Source organism: Sander lucioperca, chromosome 19, assembly GCF_008315115.2.
Source record: "Sander lucioperca isolate FBNREF2018 chromosome 19, SLUC_FBN_1.2, whole genome shotgun sequence".
Lineage (NCBI taxonomy): Eukaryota > Metazoa > Chordata > Actinopteri > Perciformes > Percidae > Sander > Sander lucioperca.
In genome coordinates this window covers 28,520,499-28,536,541 of record NC_050191.1, presented here as the reverse complement: position 1 = coordinate 28,536,541, position 16,043 = coordinate 28,520,499, and the positions used below count along the sequence as shown (strand labels likewise).

The 16,043-nt window shown below is 40.8% G+C and overlaps 1 protein-coding gene across 1 annotated transcript in view; it reads right to left on the bottom strand.

The window, feature by feature from the left end:
- Positions 1-15,238, bottom strand: part of LOC118493807 (interferon-induced protein 44-like) — a 28,981-nt gene extending 13,743 nt beyond the window's left edge. The window contains exons 1-4 of the mRNA XM_035995080.1: positions 14,991-15,238; positions 13,329-13,472; positions 10,724-10,895; positions 9,592-9,692 (exon numbers count right to left, since the gene is read on the bottom strand). Coding sequence (XP_035850973.1) covers positions 9,592-9,692; positions 10,724-10,895; positions 13,329-13,472; positions 14,991-15,044 — 471 coding nt within the window. The 5' untranslated portion in view covers positions 15,045-15,238. The remainder of the gene's footprint in view (positions 1-9,591; positions 9,693-10,723; positions 10,896-13,328; positions 13,473-14,990) is intronic.
- Between the last annotated feature and the right edge of the window lie 805 nt (positions 15,239-16,043).

Below are 16,043 nucleotides of genomic sequence, written 5' to 3'. Positions count from 1 at the left end.
CCAAAAAATAACATGGATGTACGTTGGACGTATGGAAACACAACGTTCTTCCCAGGAAAAACAAATGACTACTTCATTGAGTTTTCAGTGTTTAATACAATTTTAAAGCAAAAAAAAATTTCAAACCAGGATATCCTGACTAAACTTAGAACTTACTGACCGATACCAGTCTGTGATCCACGCAACATCCTCTGAACTAGTCAATATAATTCATAATTACTGCTTTTTTAACTCAGAAATTAGCTATAATGTCAAATAAATTGGGTGTATTAAGTATGTATAAAAAAAGCGTTGGAAAACCTAAAGCATAGAAAAAAGCTCAGAAAACATTTTCAATTTTGACCCAGAAGGACAAGAAGTTCACGGTAGAGGGGAAGACAACACAAGGGTTAATATCGCCTAATTAGGATCCGAAATAGGCACAATACTGACACTACTTTCAAAAACACAGGAAGCACAATTTTATGACACATTTGAGGGTAATGGAAAGTTCATACCTGCGTTGTTGTACTGGAACAAAGTGAGCGTAATGTGAGCGTTTCATTTATGTAGCTGTCAGTAAATGTCAATAAGTGATCCTCCCCCACATAACATACATTTCCTTTTGTCTCGTCAGACCAGAAACCACATACATTTACTTTCATTTTCATCAGGGTGTTTGTTTTCTCTTTTCAAAGCAGAGTTCTTTTTCTCTGTCTCTTTTATTTTATGTAAAGAGGCAGCCACAATCATTTTACTTACTTTACTTAAACTAAACTTCTTGCTACAGTCTGATTTGAGGCCCATCAATCACATTTAAGAAGTAAACAAGAATATTTTGGATTCATCAGATCATCACTGCACTCAAAGGGAAGACCTGTTCAACAATTTGCTAAACATGTAGCTCTAATGAGACATTTACATGAAAAATGTTTACTTTTGGCGATGGAATTAAAACACCTGACATTGTTTGGGCATGTTCACACCAGCAAAAGGGGATCCGGTGATTCACCACATGGTGGTGTGGCGGTGGGAATGGCCCAATCCCAAAGTGAGCCCTGAGGACTAAGGACTCACAGACTTAATTGCTCTCAGGTGCTAAGTGTGTGAGTATGTGAGGCCACATGGGCTCAGATAGGTATAAATGGGATTGGGACAGCACTTCACGAGATCACTGCCTGATTCCAAATTTTTTCAAACTCTTGTTTTACTAGCTGAACAACAGGCTTTTCTCTTCTCCGTGGTCGTGTGTCGTGCCGTTGTTTACCTTTGTAATTTCCAGTTTCCCTATGGTCTCCGCGGTAATCATCACAACATTTTGAGCTGTGGGTAATTCCCTTTGGTGAAGTCTGCATTGATGCAGACTCACGGAAAGGGCTCGGTAAGTGTGTACTCAGACCCTCACGCCCTTTGAAATTCGACATTGAGACAACCCTAAGCCCTTACGAATTTCGCGAGAATGCGCACCAAAGTCTGTGAGTCTGTGAGTCCGGACTTTGGGATTGGGCCAGTGTCTCTGAAACAGCCCGTTTGTGCAACGTCCTGTTGTGTTCTTTAACCCTTCAATGTAGCACAAGTAGACTTTATATTTCACAGTTACAGCTTTCCGTCAGATCGTTTATAGATCTTGACATTACTACTGAGACATTTACATGATACATGATCTGGGTGGGGACTACCACAGAGTTGTCAGTTGTTATAGTCAGGTCCTGGGTAGGAGAGCCTTTTGCGGGAAGGAAAAGGAGCTCAGTCTTGTCAAGGTTGAGTTTCAAATGGTGTTTGGACATCCAAGAAGAGATGTCAGTCAGACAGGCCGAGATACGTGCTGCTACTTGAGTTTCAGACTCCGGAAAGGAGAGAATTAGTCGGGTGTCATCTGCGTAGCTGTGATAAGAAAAGCCGTGCGACTGAATGACAGAGCTGAGAGAGTTGGTGTACAGAGAGAAGAGGAGGGGACCCAGGACTGATCCCTGAGGAACCCCAGTTTGAGTGGGCAAGGTTCTGAGCTAGATCCTCTCCAGGTTACCCGGTAGGTTCGGTTGGCCAGGTAAGATGTGAGCAAAGAGAGAGCAGAGCCTGAAACACCCAGATCCTGGAGTGTCGAAATGTGGATCTAGTGGATCACTGTGTCAAAGGCAGCAGAAAGGTCGAGAAGGAGACGACGGAGGAGAGAGAGGTTGCTCTAGCGATGTGAAGCGGCTCAGTGACAGCAAGGAGGGCAGTTTCTGTTGAGTGGCCAGCCTTGAAGCCAGACTGGTGGGGATCAAGAAGGTTGTTCAGGTGGAGATAGGTAGAGAGTTGATAAATGGTACGTTCAAGAGTTTTGGATAGAAATGGAAGAAGGGAGACGGGTCTGTAGTTATTTACTTGAGACGACTCGAGTGTTGGTTTTTTGAGTAGTGGGGTCACTCTTGCCTCTTTGAGGGCGTCGGGGAAACAGCCAGTTGACAAGGAGATGTTGATGAGATGGGTGAGGAAAGGAAGAAGGTCAGTAGCAATAGACTGGAGAAGGTGAGAAGGGATAGGATCAAGGAGGCAGGTGGTTGGGCGGGCGGAGGTAATCAAAGTAAGAATTTGATTTGGAGATAGAGGGGTGAAAGAGGAAAGAGTACTGGATGTGATGGATGGTAAGATGATTTCAGGAAGTGTGGTGGAGAATGAAGAGCGTATGTCATCTATCTTTTTTACAAAGTAGTTGACAAAGTAGGTTGGTAGGAGAGAGGAGCATGATGCCACTGCTGGCCCTGCAGGAGGACTACACCAATGGAAGAATCAGGAGAGAAAAAGACTTCAGGGACCATGACGATGACTGGCTAATATGCCGATTTAAATTCCCTAAAGCTGTGCTCTTGGATCTCTGTACTGAATTGGTTCCAGTAGAGAGGACAACGCGCTGGAACATGTCATCCCGGTCCTCGCCACTCTGGGGTCAACCAGTTGTCTCCCTGAGGGAAATGGCAGACAGCTAAGTGTTTTATGTAAATATAATACGTTATCACTAAGGCTTGTTTGGATATAATATATAGTTCTGTTAAATCTTCAGTCCTCCAGAGGACTCTGATGAAGATGTAACCTTACATCGAAACGTTAGTCACTGCTATGCACTTTAAAAAATAAAAAAACTATAAATTAAGAAGACATCTGTGTTGCACCGGCGATCTTTTTACTCTACATTGTTTTGTCCTGCCTTGGTTGCACCGGATTGTTGTGGTTTGCAGAAGCACAGGGAACTCTTTCTTTTCTACTTGAGGTATAGTTAACTTTGTTGGCCATAGACGTATAAAGTGGTAATGTTTTCTTAGACCCTGATGTGAATATTTTCAGTGATGTAGCTATAACTATGTGGGCTAAAAGAATTGTAAAACAGTCATGAACCTTTACATGAAGTGAAGATTTTTCATCAGCTTTGGATTTTGCAATTTCATCCGTGTACAAACAGCTTCATTCAACTTATGTGTGTTGTGTAAAATAAATGTAAGCGGTGTGAAGCAAAGTAGCTCTTGGCCACTTCAGTTTTTTTTAAGTAGCCCTCAGATGAAGAAAGGTTGGAGACCCCTGATCTAACAGCTTTATGTTGAACCAGAGGAAGAAGTGAATGCTGTTTCATGGAAGTTAATCTTGCTCCGTTAACTTGTGATTATGAGTTTTAGAAGTTAAATTATTGAAAGGCTAAATGACTAAATGCTATATAGGCCTACATTATTTCTGTCCCTGAAAGCTGAGTGATTAATGATGTCATTTATCAAACTGTTTGAAAAAAAAACTGTAATGATGTATTCTCGTCTGTGGGAGGCGCTGTTACATCAAAATAGAGGATGAGGTTCCATCTTTATAGATTGAACCCTTGTGTTGTCCTCCGGTCTAATCTAATCTCAGAAATTTTGGGTTTCTTTCAACCAAATTGCACAAAATAACTTCAATGCATGCATGTAAGTTGTATGGAACCCAGAAAATATTCTTCGCAGGTTAAATAAATGATTACTTTCATTGAATTTTGGGTGTTTTATAGAATTTCATAGCATTTGAATAACATTTTTTAAATGGTTTCAGAACAGTGTCAAGACTAAAATTTGATTCTCTGATCTTAAGTAGTAGTCAAAATAAATCAGAATTTATTTTAACTGAAAAATTAGGTACAGTATGTCCTATAACTTAGGTTTATTGACCATTCTTTTTTTTTTTTTTAAAGCATCGGACAGAACAAAAAAAACAAAGTGACAAAAACGCCGGGACGACATTTTCAATTTTGACCCAGAAAGACAACAAGTTCATGGTCGACGGGAAGAGCACAAAGGTTAATTCATCACATCATCAGAAAGTATTTCTCTGAGGTCCCAATTGCCAAAAATTATATTAAAGCTTCCTGTTGCATGGTATTTTAATCACTTTAACTGGAAAATTATCTTAGACTCCAATAGTTTGTCTCGCATGTGTAATTTAACATTTTTAAATGTGGAAACCAGTCCCTCCAGAAAAACGTGATTATGCTATCCCATAATTCAATGCATAATCAGCCAAAGTCCACATATTTATGCGGGGGCCCCACGCACTTTCGCCGCATAAATTGCAGATTTCCGCGCAAAATATGCAGGGCTTGCATGATTTCATAATCCCCGCATTTCCGTTGCAAAAAAGTCACACATATCTTAGCAGAAAATTGAAAAATGTTGCGTTTACTTAACACCAGAGCAGCCATTTTCCCCTGTTGCCATGGGAACGTTATGAAGTGACGTAATTACGCGACGTGAACATCATCGGAAAGCTGCAAACGCCACAATGAAGCCATGATGAAACCGCAGTTTTTGCAAGTTCCCGCAATTTAATCGCATAAAATTGCATAAATATCCCGCATATTCCATCGCATTTTTTCAGAAAACGTGCCGCATAATCAAGGATTTTTGCCTGTAATAATCACAAAAAAACTCTTTTTCTTTTTCTGGAAGGACTAGGAAACATGACTCTTAAAAATGAATCGCATTGTGTTGAAGGTTGAAAAAGCAGATTTATTGTATTTTTGCTGGTTATTGAAGCTACATGTTGATTACATTGAGTGAAATATTATAACACAAGACTTGGTTTTTTAGATGCAGCCTGAACTATCTGGTATGTTTGGGATCTGTATAAATAATATAAAGTTATGTGGGATTCAAAATTAAGTTAATTGTTAATGTGATAAACAAAACTAGCTATAAAGATGGAGTATGTTAGATTATTGAAGATACAACAAATGAAAGATCCTGAAAACTTCTTTCAAATTATAAGTGATGAATGTAATATACAAAGTTAGAACAATTTCAGTCAATTTAGGTGAGAAAGTTTTTGTCTTTTCTCTCCTCACTGATTTAAAAAAAAAAAGTTACATATTTCATGTCATAGGTAATTTAAATCTAATAAAACCAAACCTACACATTCCTAAAGAAGCAGATTAACTGAGCAGTGAGTGTTGAACTCCTATAGCACCCAAATATGTTGTTTTTTACTTTATGGCTGCTTATTTAGTCATGAATATTTCATGTTACTGAGATTTGTAGCCATGTTTTCAGGTGCTTTAAAGCATATGTGTCAAACTCAAGGCCTGCGGGCCGAACTCAGCCCCTCGCAGATTTTGTTCCAGCCCGCATATTAATTTAGTTTCAGAATACATTTTGGCCCGCCTTAATGTTTGCCAAACCTAAAAGACAGGAAACTGGTTTTTCAGACTGCAGAAATTCCCCCAGAAATAGTTTTCATATTCAGGCTGTTAAACAGGTTGGGAGTCAGCTGTGTGGTCGCTGCTATTAAAAATGTAATTTGCTTGATTTGCTTAAATTTATGATGGCTAAGGAACTTTTTTTGCTGACTTTTTTAGAGCATTGTAGACCAAACTGTACGTGAGAAGACTATATGAGACATGCAATAATACAGGCAAAGATATTTAACCCTGCACTGTAAGAAAATTCAAGGTAGTTTAACTTGGAAATGCAAGTTTACCTGCTGCCTTGAAAATCGAAGTTCACTCAACTTGAAGACTGCCTTTGTTTCAACTTAGAAATTAAAGTTAATGAGGTTGATGTAACTACAGTTTTGTTAAAGTTGTTCTTTTAGTTGATTTTTTTCTTTTTATTACTTGGTTTAACTTCATACTTTAAGTTAAAACATTTATTTTCTTTAATAATGCAAGAAACCTTCCTTGCCTAGTATAACAGACGTACTTTACTGCTTTATTACAACTCAGTTTCAAGTTAAAACAACATAACCACATTTATAGCGGAGATAGCGTGGGTGTTTGGGTGCAGCCATCCCAGGGCCCCGAGTGAAATAGGGGCCCCTCTAAAGCCGCTGATCTTACATCACTTGACACAAAAGGGCCACTAGTGAAGTGGTACGCTGCAGCTCAATGGCTGAAGGAAGCCTATTACTGCTCAAAGACCAACACTGCAATACTGCAGCTCTTCTTATCAAACGTAACAGTCACTTAACTCATGATTACAAATGTAAACCAGCACAACAATGACAGTTACCAGGCAACAAAACACTACAGTCTAAGCAGACACGTTTAATAAACGGAATTCATAAAGTTACATTTGTATTTCGAACAAACTGCAAACTTTTCAGCAAATTTTAACACAACTCTATTTACCGCCTTGCATCATGGGAATTGACCAGCCAATGAACCAATTGCACCTGACTGCAGTACGTAGATCGGGGTTGGGCTAAATGTGGGCGGAGCTAAACGTTTGACTTTTGAAAAGTACTTTCCATTTATATTTGAGAAGAGTGAAATGCCAAATTCACAATTCACAAGTCGTTGACAGGTACTCCCTCCGCCGGGGGCACTAGTGCTTTCTTGTTTGCCACAACACGTGTTATATTTTAGTAGAAATTTGAATACATCACTTATCTGCGGTGTATAATTCATTTATTGTGTCCATGCTTTAACTTTGCCGTTAAAGAAGACGTTAAACTCGAAAGGCAACTCTTTTTTTGTTGCAACACACACACCCGCTTTTTTTTCAACTGATAACTTAACTTACAAGTTCAATCAACACATACATATCTGACAAAAAATTAAAATAGTCGACCCAATGAATAAATGCAAGTTTAATTTTCAAAAACTCATAAAGTTGAGTTCAAAATCCACAACTTGTATAAGTTTGTTCAGTTAAAAATAAGAAATAAGTGGACATAACTAAATGGGTCTGTACTTTTTTACAGTGTGGTTAAAGAATATCATGCTATGAAATCATGTACAAGATTGTGTTAAAAAAAAAAAACTGCTGGAAAATGACAACAACAGTATGACTTTCATGTGTAATTTAACATTTTCACATGTGTAAATATGACTTAAAAAGGAGAAATAAATTGTAATGGTAATAATCACATTACAGTAATTACATGGTGGTTACATTGGGTCAAATATTATAACACATATATATATACTATGCAATAAGACTTGGTTGTATAAATGCAGCCTGAAATATTTAGTATCTTTTGGATCTGTATTATAAATTAATATAAAGTTATGTGGGTTTCAAAATGTTAATTGTTAATGCGATAATAAATACGAGTTATTAAGATGGAGACACTAATCGGTCTGTTAGATTATTGAAAATACAACAAATGAAAGGTCCTGAAAACTTATTTTCTCAAATTATAAGTGATGAATTCTTACATGAACACACTATTCTACAAAGTCAAATTATACAAAGTCAAATTTTTTAAAATGGGTCAAATTTGTCCCGAGGACAACAGGAGGGTTAATGCTTTGGCTGGTGACACAGTGACAGTGATACCAGGTTTAGCTCACAATACATCCAGAGCAGACTAAGTTACCGTATGCAACACCTGAAATGCAACGATGCATCTGTAACTTAATCTCTTAATGTAATTGCATGATTTTTTTGGTTGAGCAAAAAATTCATCGCAACTATATGACCTCCCAGTAACACTAACTCAGTAATCTACAGTGGGTAATACAGCACCGTAAAGCAGTGGTTCCCAACCTGGGGTCCGGGGACCCCTAAGGGGGGCGGCAGAGATCACAGGGGGGGCGCAAGTCTTTATCTGGTTTGAGGTTGAGGTAAAAAAAAGAAATATTTGCACATGTTAATGTTAAACAAATTATGATAATACACTAGAATATATAATGTATACAAAAGTCTGTATAAAAACTATATATTTTTGTTCTTGCATTAAACTTGTAGGCAGGCTACTTAGTAGGCCAAACCTCCGGGACCTCTTAACCTGGGACCCTGCTGTCATCAGGTCAGCTGCTAGCTGCTAGCTGCTAGCTGCTATCATCCTAGTTTTTCCTGCTGCCACAGCATCACTATTTTATGAATGAAACATGGCGGAGAAACGTAAAAGTGCTGATATCTCCTCTGTATCAAAAAAGAAAGTAAGGCTCTATCTCGAGAGTTACCTCAACTTCGGTTTCGGAGGGGGGCTCAGCTTTTCTTAGACATAAGTAGGGGGGGCGCCAAGGAAAAAAGGTTGGGAACCACTGCCGTAAGGAACACACCTTTACTACAGCAGGTGTGGTAAAAACACTAATGCTTGTGTCCAAAGCGGCCGCTACAATCAACACAAACTGTATGTTACATATAGCCACTTTAAAGCCTTTTTTTATATCAGTCTGATCCTTCATCCTTCTTGTTGAAGTTGATGCCATCATTTCCAAAGTTGATGATGTGTTTCAGGGCGCTCAAGATCAGTGAGTCAGCGTCACTGTTGAGGTTGATTTCTTCATGGTAGTTCTTCACAGGGAAGATGCAGTTCATGGGAATTCCCACATTTACACTGAACTGTGCCATCTACGTTTAGAAAACAAATTACAGTTTAGGCTTTTGGACTGATACTGATTTTATTAAGCGGATCAGGTATTGGCCATTACGGACATTAATGATCCATCGTGAGTTTTAAAATGAAGGCAGCAGCCGTTACTGTGAAACTGTAAGTGTTGACAATGCCATGACTTGCTAAAATCGTGCTTCTAAAATAAGAGTTGGAACTTGAAATGTCCAACAGTTTTTGTAACAATAGTAATGACAATCCAACACAATGGCCACTTTAGGCAGCAATTGGTCAGGTGTGTGCAGAGGGGAAAATAGCCAGAATTTTAATTTCTCTGTATTTCGTGAGTAAAGATCTCTGGTATCCGATGAGTTCTGGGAATTCAGTGACCCAAGTTTGGGTATCAGAATCAATATAGGGAGAGAAAAAGTTAGATAGTACTCATATACTGTATATAGTACTGTGTATAAGGACTGTGCCCAAATCAGATTTCTTTTTTTTTTTTTTTTTTTTATTCAAATCGGATTTGGCTTTGATCAATAGGAAGCTTCGGCTATTCGTACATTTCCATTGGTATGAGTTTTAGGGATGATTTTGACCAAATAATCAAATACGGCCCACCACAGTTTAATAATGAACCGAAAACATCTGTACACTTCTCAACGGATGGCAGTCCACGCAGTCTTCCCTGGGGATTCAACTCTGTGGGTCTGGGACAGTGGCTCGGTCTGAGAGGATCCCCTCGGTTTTGTCAAAGTTTTGACCGAATAACTCAATACATTTTCAACTGTGACTCCATCCATCTATGTGCAGATTTGTAGTATTACTTATTAAACATACCTTTTCCTTCAGGTGCGTAATCTTGTAGACATTCTGTAAATCGTCTTTGATTTCAGGACAGACCTCATCAATCTTGGTGAGAATGGCCACTTGAGGAATCCCTGCAAGGAGAACACAAAACTACTGAGTCCTGTAACTGACATAAATACCTAGACAGACCACAGCTGCTGTTCTGTGTGATTACAGAAACTACAAACAAAGATACAGAAGGTAAGTGAAGATTTTGTGTGGATTACAGCTGCAGGATAGCCTGGGGAAACCCTGACGAACTTCCAGCAAATTTGAGATTTGCTCTGCAAGTCCGTCTGGCCAAGAGCCCATTCAAGCCCATTTCCAATTTTTCCAAATCGAGGCACCAATCACAACCGTTGAGGCGGCTTTACACGATGACGATAGCTCAGCGACGGCGAGCAGCTGCTTGTTTACATTCAACATGACCGAAGTGCAGCAACCCGTTGATGCTGCTGTCGCTGCTACGTCACCTGGATCGTTGGTCTGATTGGTTGAATGACTATCCAATTGTGCCCAGAGGTAGAGTATTTGTCCGAAATTTTAACTTTGCGGGAGCACAACTGGTCATTACGTTCTTCAAACCAGCGACTTTTAGAAGTGCCGAGGTCTAGATATAAACGGTGGGGTGACCAGGCTTTTGCAGTTGCTGCTCCGAGACTCTGGAACAAGTTACCCCCTGATATCCGCACTATTACAGATGGAGCTCTTTTTAGGTCCAAACTTAAAACGCATCTGTTTAGTCTGGCTTTTAATACGTAGCAGTGGTGTGACGATTTCATTCTTCTGTTTCTCTGTAACTATTTCTGATTTTACATGTTCTTTCTTTATATTGTATGATATGTGTTTTTATTCTTGGTTTCGATGTTAAGCACTTTGGATACCTGCTGGTTGCTGTAAAGTGCTATATAAATAAAGTTTGATTGATTGATTGATTTGAGCGGCGTCCGTTGGTGACGCCCCTTTGGAAATGGGCTGTGAATGAAGCTTCCCCAGACCCCCTCTCAGTTACAGCTGAGAAGGGTCTGGGGTCAACCAGGCTAGCTGCAGGATGCTTTTTTTAAAAAGTGATCTATTGAAAAATAATATGTAGAGAAGGATAAACAGAGATTTCTGGTCTCACCCAAGTAAGTGGCTTCCTTCCTTATCTCGCAAATCTTATTCACAACTTCCTCTTTCATCATAGGTAACGTGTTGGCATCAATGACACAAACCAGAACGTTCACTTTGTCGTTGTTAGCTGGATTGTTGTTGTAGAATTGATTATCCTTTGACAACCTAGAATCAGGATTGAACTGGAAAACAAGTTTATATCTAGTTAAATAACCGTAAATTAATATAAATTAATATAAATACATAATATGTGTTACGGCCCTGGGCCTGTTGTACATATGTACTGTGGTTTGTCTTGTCAACTTGCAGGAGATGACTGGGAGTACCTGGCCGGTCCTCCCAGGCTATTTAACCCCGCCTGCCCCGAGACCAGAGGTCTGTACTACGAAGCAAGATTCGGCATTAACGAGGTAACTTCAGGTTCAACCCAGGGATTTCTGTATCACGATGGTGGATCACTTGTTACCGGGTTATATCGCCGTGGAAACTTAGTCGGGAGCAGGTTATGTTGGAGATTAGAGATCAACCGGTGTAAAAGCACCGCCTACTGACCAATCAATACTCGACTGATAACGGCGTCACCGTTCTTAGAAGATCAGGCGGAGCTCGGTGTGCAGAGAGAGAGAGAGAGAGAGAGAGAGAGAGAGAGAGAGAGACAGACAGACAGACAGCGAGAGAGACAGAGACAGATAGAGAGAGAGAGAGAGAGAGACAGAGAGACAGACAGCGAGAGAGAGAGAGAGACACAGATAGAGAGAGACAGAGAGCGAAACAGAGAGAGACAGAGAGAGACAGAGAGAGAGAGAGACAGAGAGAGAGAGAGAGAGAGAGAGAGAGAGAGACAGATAGAGAGAGAGAGAGAGAGAGAGAGACAGATAGAGAGAGAGAGAGAGAGAGACGGAGAGAGACAGAGACAGAGAGAGAGAGAGAGAGAGAGAGAGAGAGAGAGAGAGAGAGAGACAGAGAGAGAGAGAGAGAGAGAGAGAGAGAGAGAGAGAGAGAGAGACAGATAGAGAGAGAGAGAGAGAGAGACAGAGAGACAGACAGCGAGAGAGAGAGAGAGACACAGATAGAGAGAGACAGAGAGAGAAACAGAGAGAGACAGAGAGAGACAGAGAGAGAGAGAGACAGATAGGAGAGAAGATAGAGAGAGAGAGAGAGAGAGAGACAGATAGAGAGAGAGAGAGAGAGACAGATAGAGAGAGAGAGAGAGAGAGATAGACGAGAGAGACAGACAGAGAGAGAGAGAGAGACAGAGAGCGACAGAGAGATAGAGAGAGACAGAGAGAGAGAGAGACAGAGAGAGAGAGAGACAGATAGAGAGAGACAGAGAGAGAGAGAGACAGAGAGAGAGAGAGAGAGAGAGACAGATAGAGAGAGAGAGAGAGAGAGACAGATAGAGAGAGAGAGAGAGAGAGACGGAGAGAGAGACAGATAGAGAGAGGGAGAGAGAGAGACGGAGAGAGACAGACAGAGAGAGAGAGAGAGACAGAGAGCGACAGAGAGAGAGAGACAGAGAGAGAGAGAGAGACAGATAGAGAGAGAGAGAGAGAGAGCGACAGAGAGAGAGAGACAGAGAGCGACAGAGAGAGAGAGACAGAGAGAGAGAGAGAGACAGATAGAGAGAGAGAGAGAGAGACAGATAGAGAGGGAGAGAGAGAGACGGAGAGAGAGACAGATAGAGAGAGGGAGAGAGAGAGACGGAGAGAGACAGACAGAGAGAGAGGTGCGCTCATAAAAGTTAAAACATTAAGAGACCAACATCAACAATCGGTTTGAGTTATATTTTTATATTTTGTATTTGCTCCCACGATCGCTTCTCACTGCCAGGGTTGCAACTGAAATAACAGGCTAAAGCAACGATAGTTTATGGAAAGCACAAGTGTAATTATGGTCAGATCTTGGTCCTGACTGATGGGGAAATTATATTGATAAGTGTTGTGATTTACACATTTACAGCGTCGGCTATTTTTTTGCCAGCTTTCCTCCTGTTTTAGGAAGCAGCGACTGTATTGCGTTTTGCCTGTAAAACCGTGTCTGTGTTCTTCATATTTATGTAGAATTATAGTTTGCTCTTCTTATATAAAATATGCAGCTCTGGTAGATGTTTGCGATTGGTCGTGCTGTGCAAACACCGCCTCTTTTATGTGAACGCGTGCGCCGCTGTATTTGGAAACCCAGGGTTGACTGAACTAGTTGTTAACCATCGTCGTGACACAGCTTATGCGGGACCGTGGTTGTTAGGTTAGTGAAGCCCGGTAACTGAAATCAATCCAGGGCATGTTGGTCTTGATTCCTAGTACAGGTGGCCGCATTCCCCCAACCGCGCACCAGCATGATTTCTCTCTGTTCAGTTGTCCCCTTTGTTAACTACTGACAACATGCACCCCACATTCTCCACTACATCCATACACCCTCATTCATCACTGATACTGACAATCACACCTCATCTTTCTCTTGTTTGCATTATTATTTAATAAATGTCACTTTATCATTGTAACGTTACTGTGCATCTCCCTCTTTTGTTGTGGCCTGTGAGCCGGTCGTAACATGTATATAATTCAAAAATAATAACATTAAAACATTTTGTGGAAAACATTACAAAGGAACTGTACCGTGTAATCTTCCTTCACCTTTCCTTTCATAGCCAGAATGACATCTTTTACTTGGACCCCAATGCTTGGACTCAGGCCCATGATGTCATTGAAGACAAAAGGGTAAAAGGTCTCTGCGCCTTTTTTGATCTTGTAGGTTGTGTACTATAAAGCAGATACAGAGAAAAGTGCAGGTAACACTGAGCAATCAATACCCAGCTAGCATATAGTAATTTAATAATAATAATTTATACTGTTTATTGATTCCCAGTGGGGAAATTACAATTTACTTAGTAGTACTTAGTAGTTTAGTTTGTCTGAAATACACACACACATGCTGAGGACCTATTCATGCACTAATGGAGAGATGTCAGAGTGAGGGGGCTGCCAGTGCTGGACCAGCACCCTGAGCGGTTTGGGGGGTACGGTGTCTTGCTCAAGAGCACCTGCCAGTTCCCAGGAGGTGAACTGGCATCTCTCCAGCTACCAATCCACACTCTGTACTTTGGTCCATACTGGGACTTGAACCCAGTACCCTCCGGTTCCCAACCCAACTCCCTACGGACTGAGCTACTGCCACCCCCTAAGTATGCATTTATAGTAAACCACAGTGCTGTAGTTCTCGAATCCAGTCTTGAGTACGAATTGTGTACTTGTTGGTATTTGCATTCGGACGTGTCTCAGACTGGGCCGTCACCAAACATTCTAGTTGGTCTCTATCGAGTTTTTTCTAAAGTAACTGCCTTGTTGAAAAGAAAACCATTGGGGCACCTGGTTAGCTCACCTGGTAGAGCGCACACCCATATACAAAGGCTCTGTCCTCGACGCAGCAGCCGCCGGTTCGGTTCCAACCTGCAGCTCTTTGCTACATGTCATTTCCCCTCTCTCTCCACATCAATGTCTAACCTGTCCTATTACAACCAGAGTTGTCTCTAACACAGGGTTTTAGTTGCAGCAAATATGACAATAAGTTTTTGTTATAAAAGTTACTTACTAAACGTTTGAATGCATGCTAAAAATCACTACCATCTGCTACCACAAGTTCCTTAGTCTGCTTTGCGTTCACACAACAAATGGACGGCACCAGAGTCAGTTTTGAGTCGGATTGAGATATTCTCTTAAACCCAGTGAGACAGGTCTGTTTGTTACGTCCGCATCAGACTTCTGTTGAAAGCTTTCACACTAGCTTAAACAAACCGAAACTCACCCGAGTTTCTTTGAACTGCATCAAACTGTTTAGGTGTAAAAAAAAAAAAAAAAAAAAAAACTAATGTAAAGAACGTATCTTTGGTCAAGAAAATGTCTCTCACTCCAGCCCTTTAAAATCATGCAAAAAGGAAAAACATCCAACATAAATAAGAATGCATCAGTAAGATTTTTTCTAATTTCAAAGTAGTTTTAATAAACCAGACCTTAACCACAGAAGTCTAAGCAGCTCTAGCACAATATCCTGACAGGAAGTCGGTGTAGCGCCGAAGCTGCTAAAGTGAGCTTTGTTTTTAACTCTTTATTTACCTTCTACTGCAAAGACAGAAAACTCAAAGGGATTTTATACCTCTAGGTTGTAGTATGTAAATAGTAAAATACATTATTATACAAGTTTCATAAAGGTTTGCAAAGTTTATATGGCATACTTATTGGGGATGTAATCTTAGAAAAACAATCAAAAGTTCTCCCTCTTACCTTTTTGGTGAAACAGCCTTTAAAGGTGGTGTCTGCAAAAGCATGTGTGTACATTTGGCCGTGTAAGACACTTTGGACAGAGTTGATGAAACTGGATTTTCCAGCTCCAACCGGACCATGAAGGAGAATCCTGAGCAGCTGGCCGTCAGTCTGAGGTCTGTAGTCCTTCACATACTGCAGATCACTCTGGTTGTCTCTGCTCAGAGAAAGGAAACGTACATTACAGTATAGACAGTAATTTTATAGAAACTTTCCATTGTTTTTATGCCCAGGTGTTTGAAAGGTAACAACTTGCAACCCGTTCTCACTCCGAACTCTTAAAATACGGACGTTTGGACAGTGGCTGTCGGTGTCTGAAGCGACGAGAAAAGCGTCCTTCAGCGTGTTTGTAGAACGTACCGGAGAGAGCAGCAGCTACACGGGTTTAGAGAGTAGGATGTAGGAGGTTGGCTGGGGTGGAGGACGGCTCAAACACAGGACTTTCACCCAGGAGACCGGGATCGTGTCCCGCGTGTGTCTTTAACCGTCCTGTATTCCTCCCCCGCGTGTCAGGAACTGTACGCCCACCCACAACCTTTTCCTTAACATAACCGCATCAAAAGGGACGACAATAGTCCCGACCAAGCGGTTTAGTTAAAGCGCGTTATATGACGCTAAAGGAGACTTTTTAGCATCAATACAACGACAAAGGCACCTGACCAAGCATCCGTATTTTACGAGATGGGAGTGAGAATGTGTTTGCAACTTGGAAGGTAATCAGGATGTCATGAAACAAGAAAACGGACATAAAAACAAGGTGATTACACAACAAGAAATGTGTGCAGTTTGTGCAGTAAAAGATTATGTTGATAAAAGGTGCAGTCCACGCACGCACACACACACAAGGTGTTAAAGGTGCAGACACACTCACCGCCAAGTTTATTTCATCAAGAATCTAAAACCAAATAATTTTAAACATCCTTCAAGAACGTGGACAAATGCACGACACATGTTCAAAGGAGTAAAGCAAAGCAATCAGCCCGGGACGGGCACGGCCTATTGGTTTAGATTGAT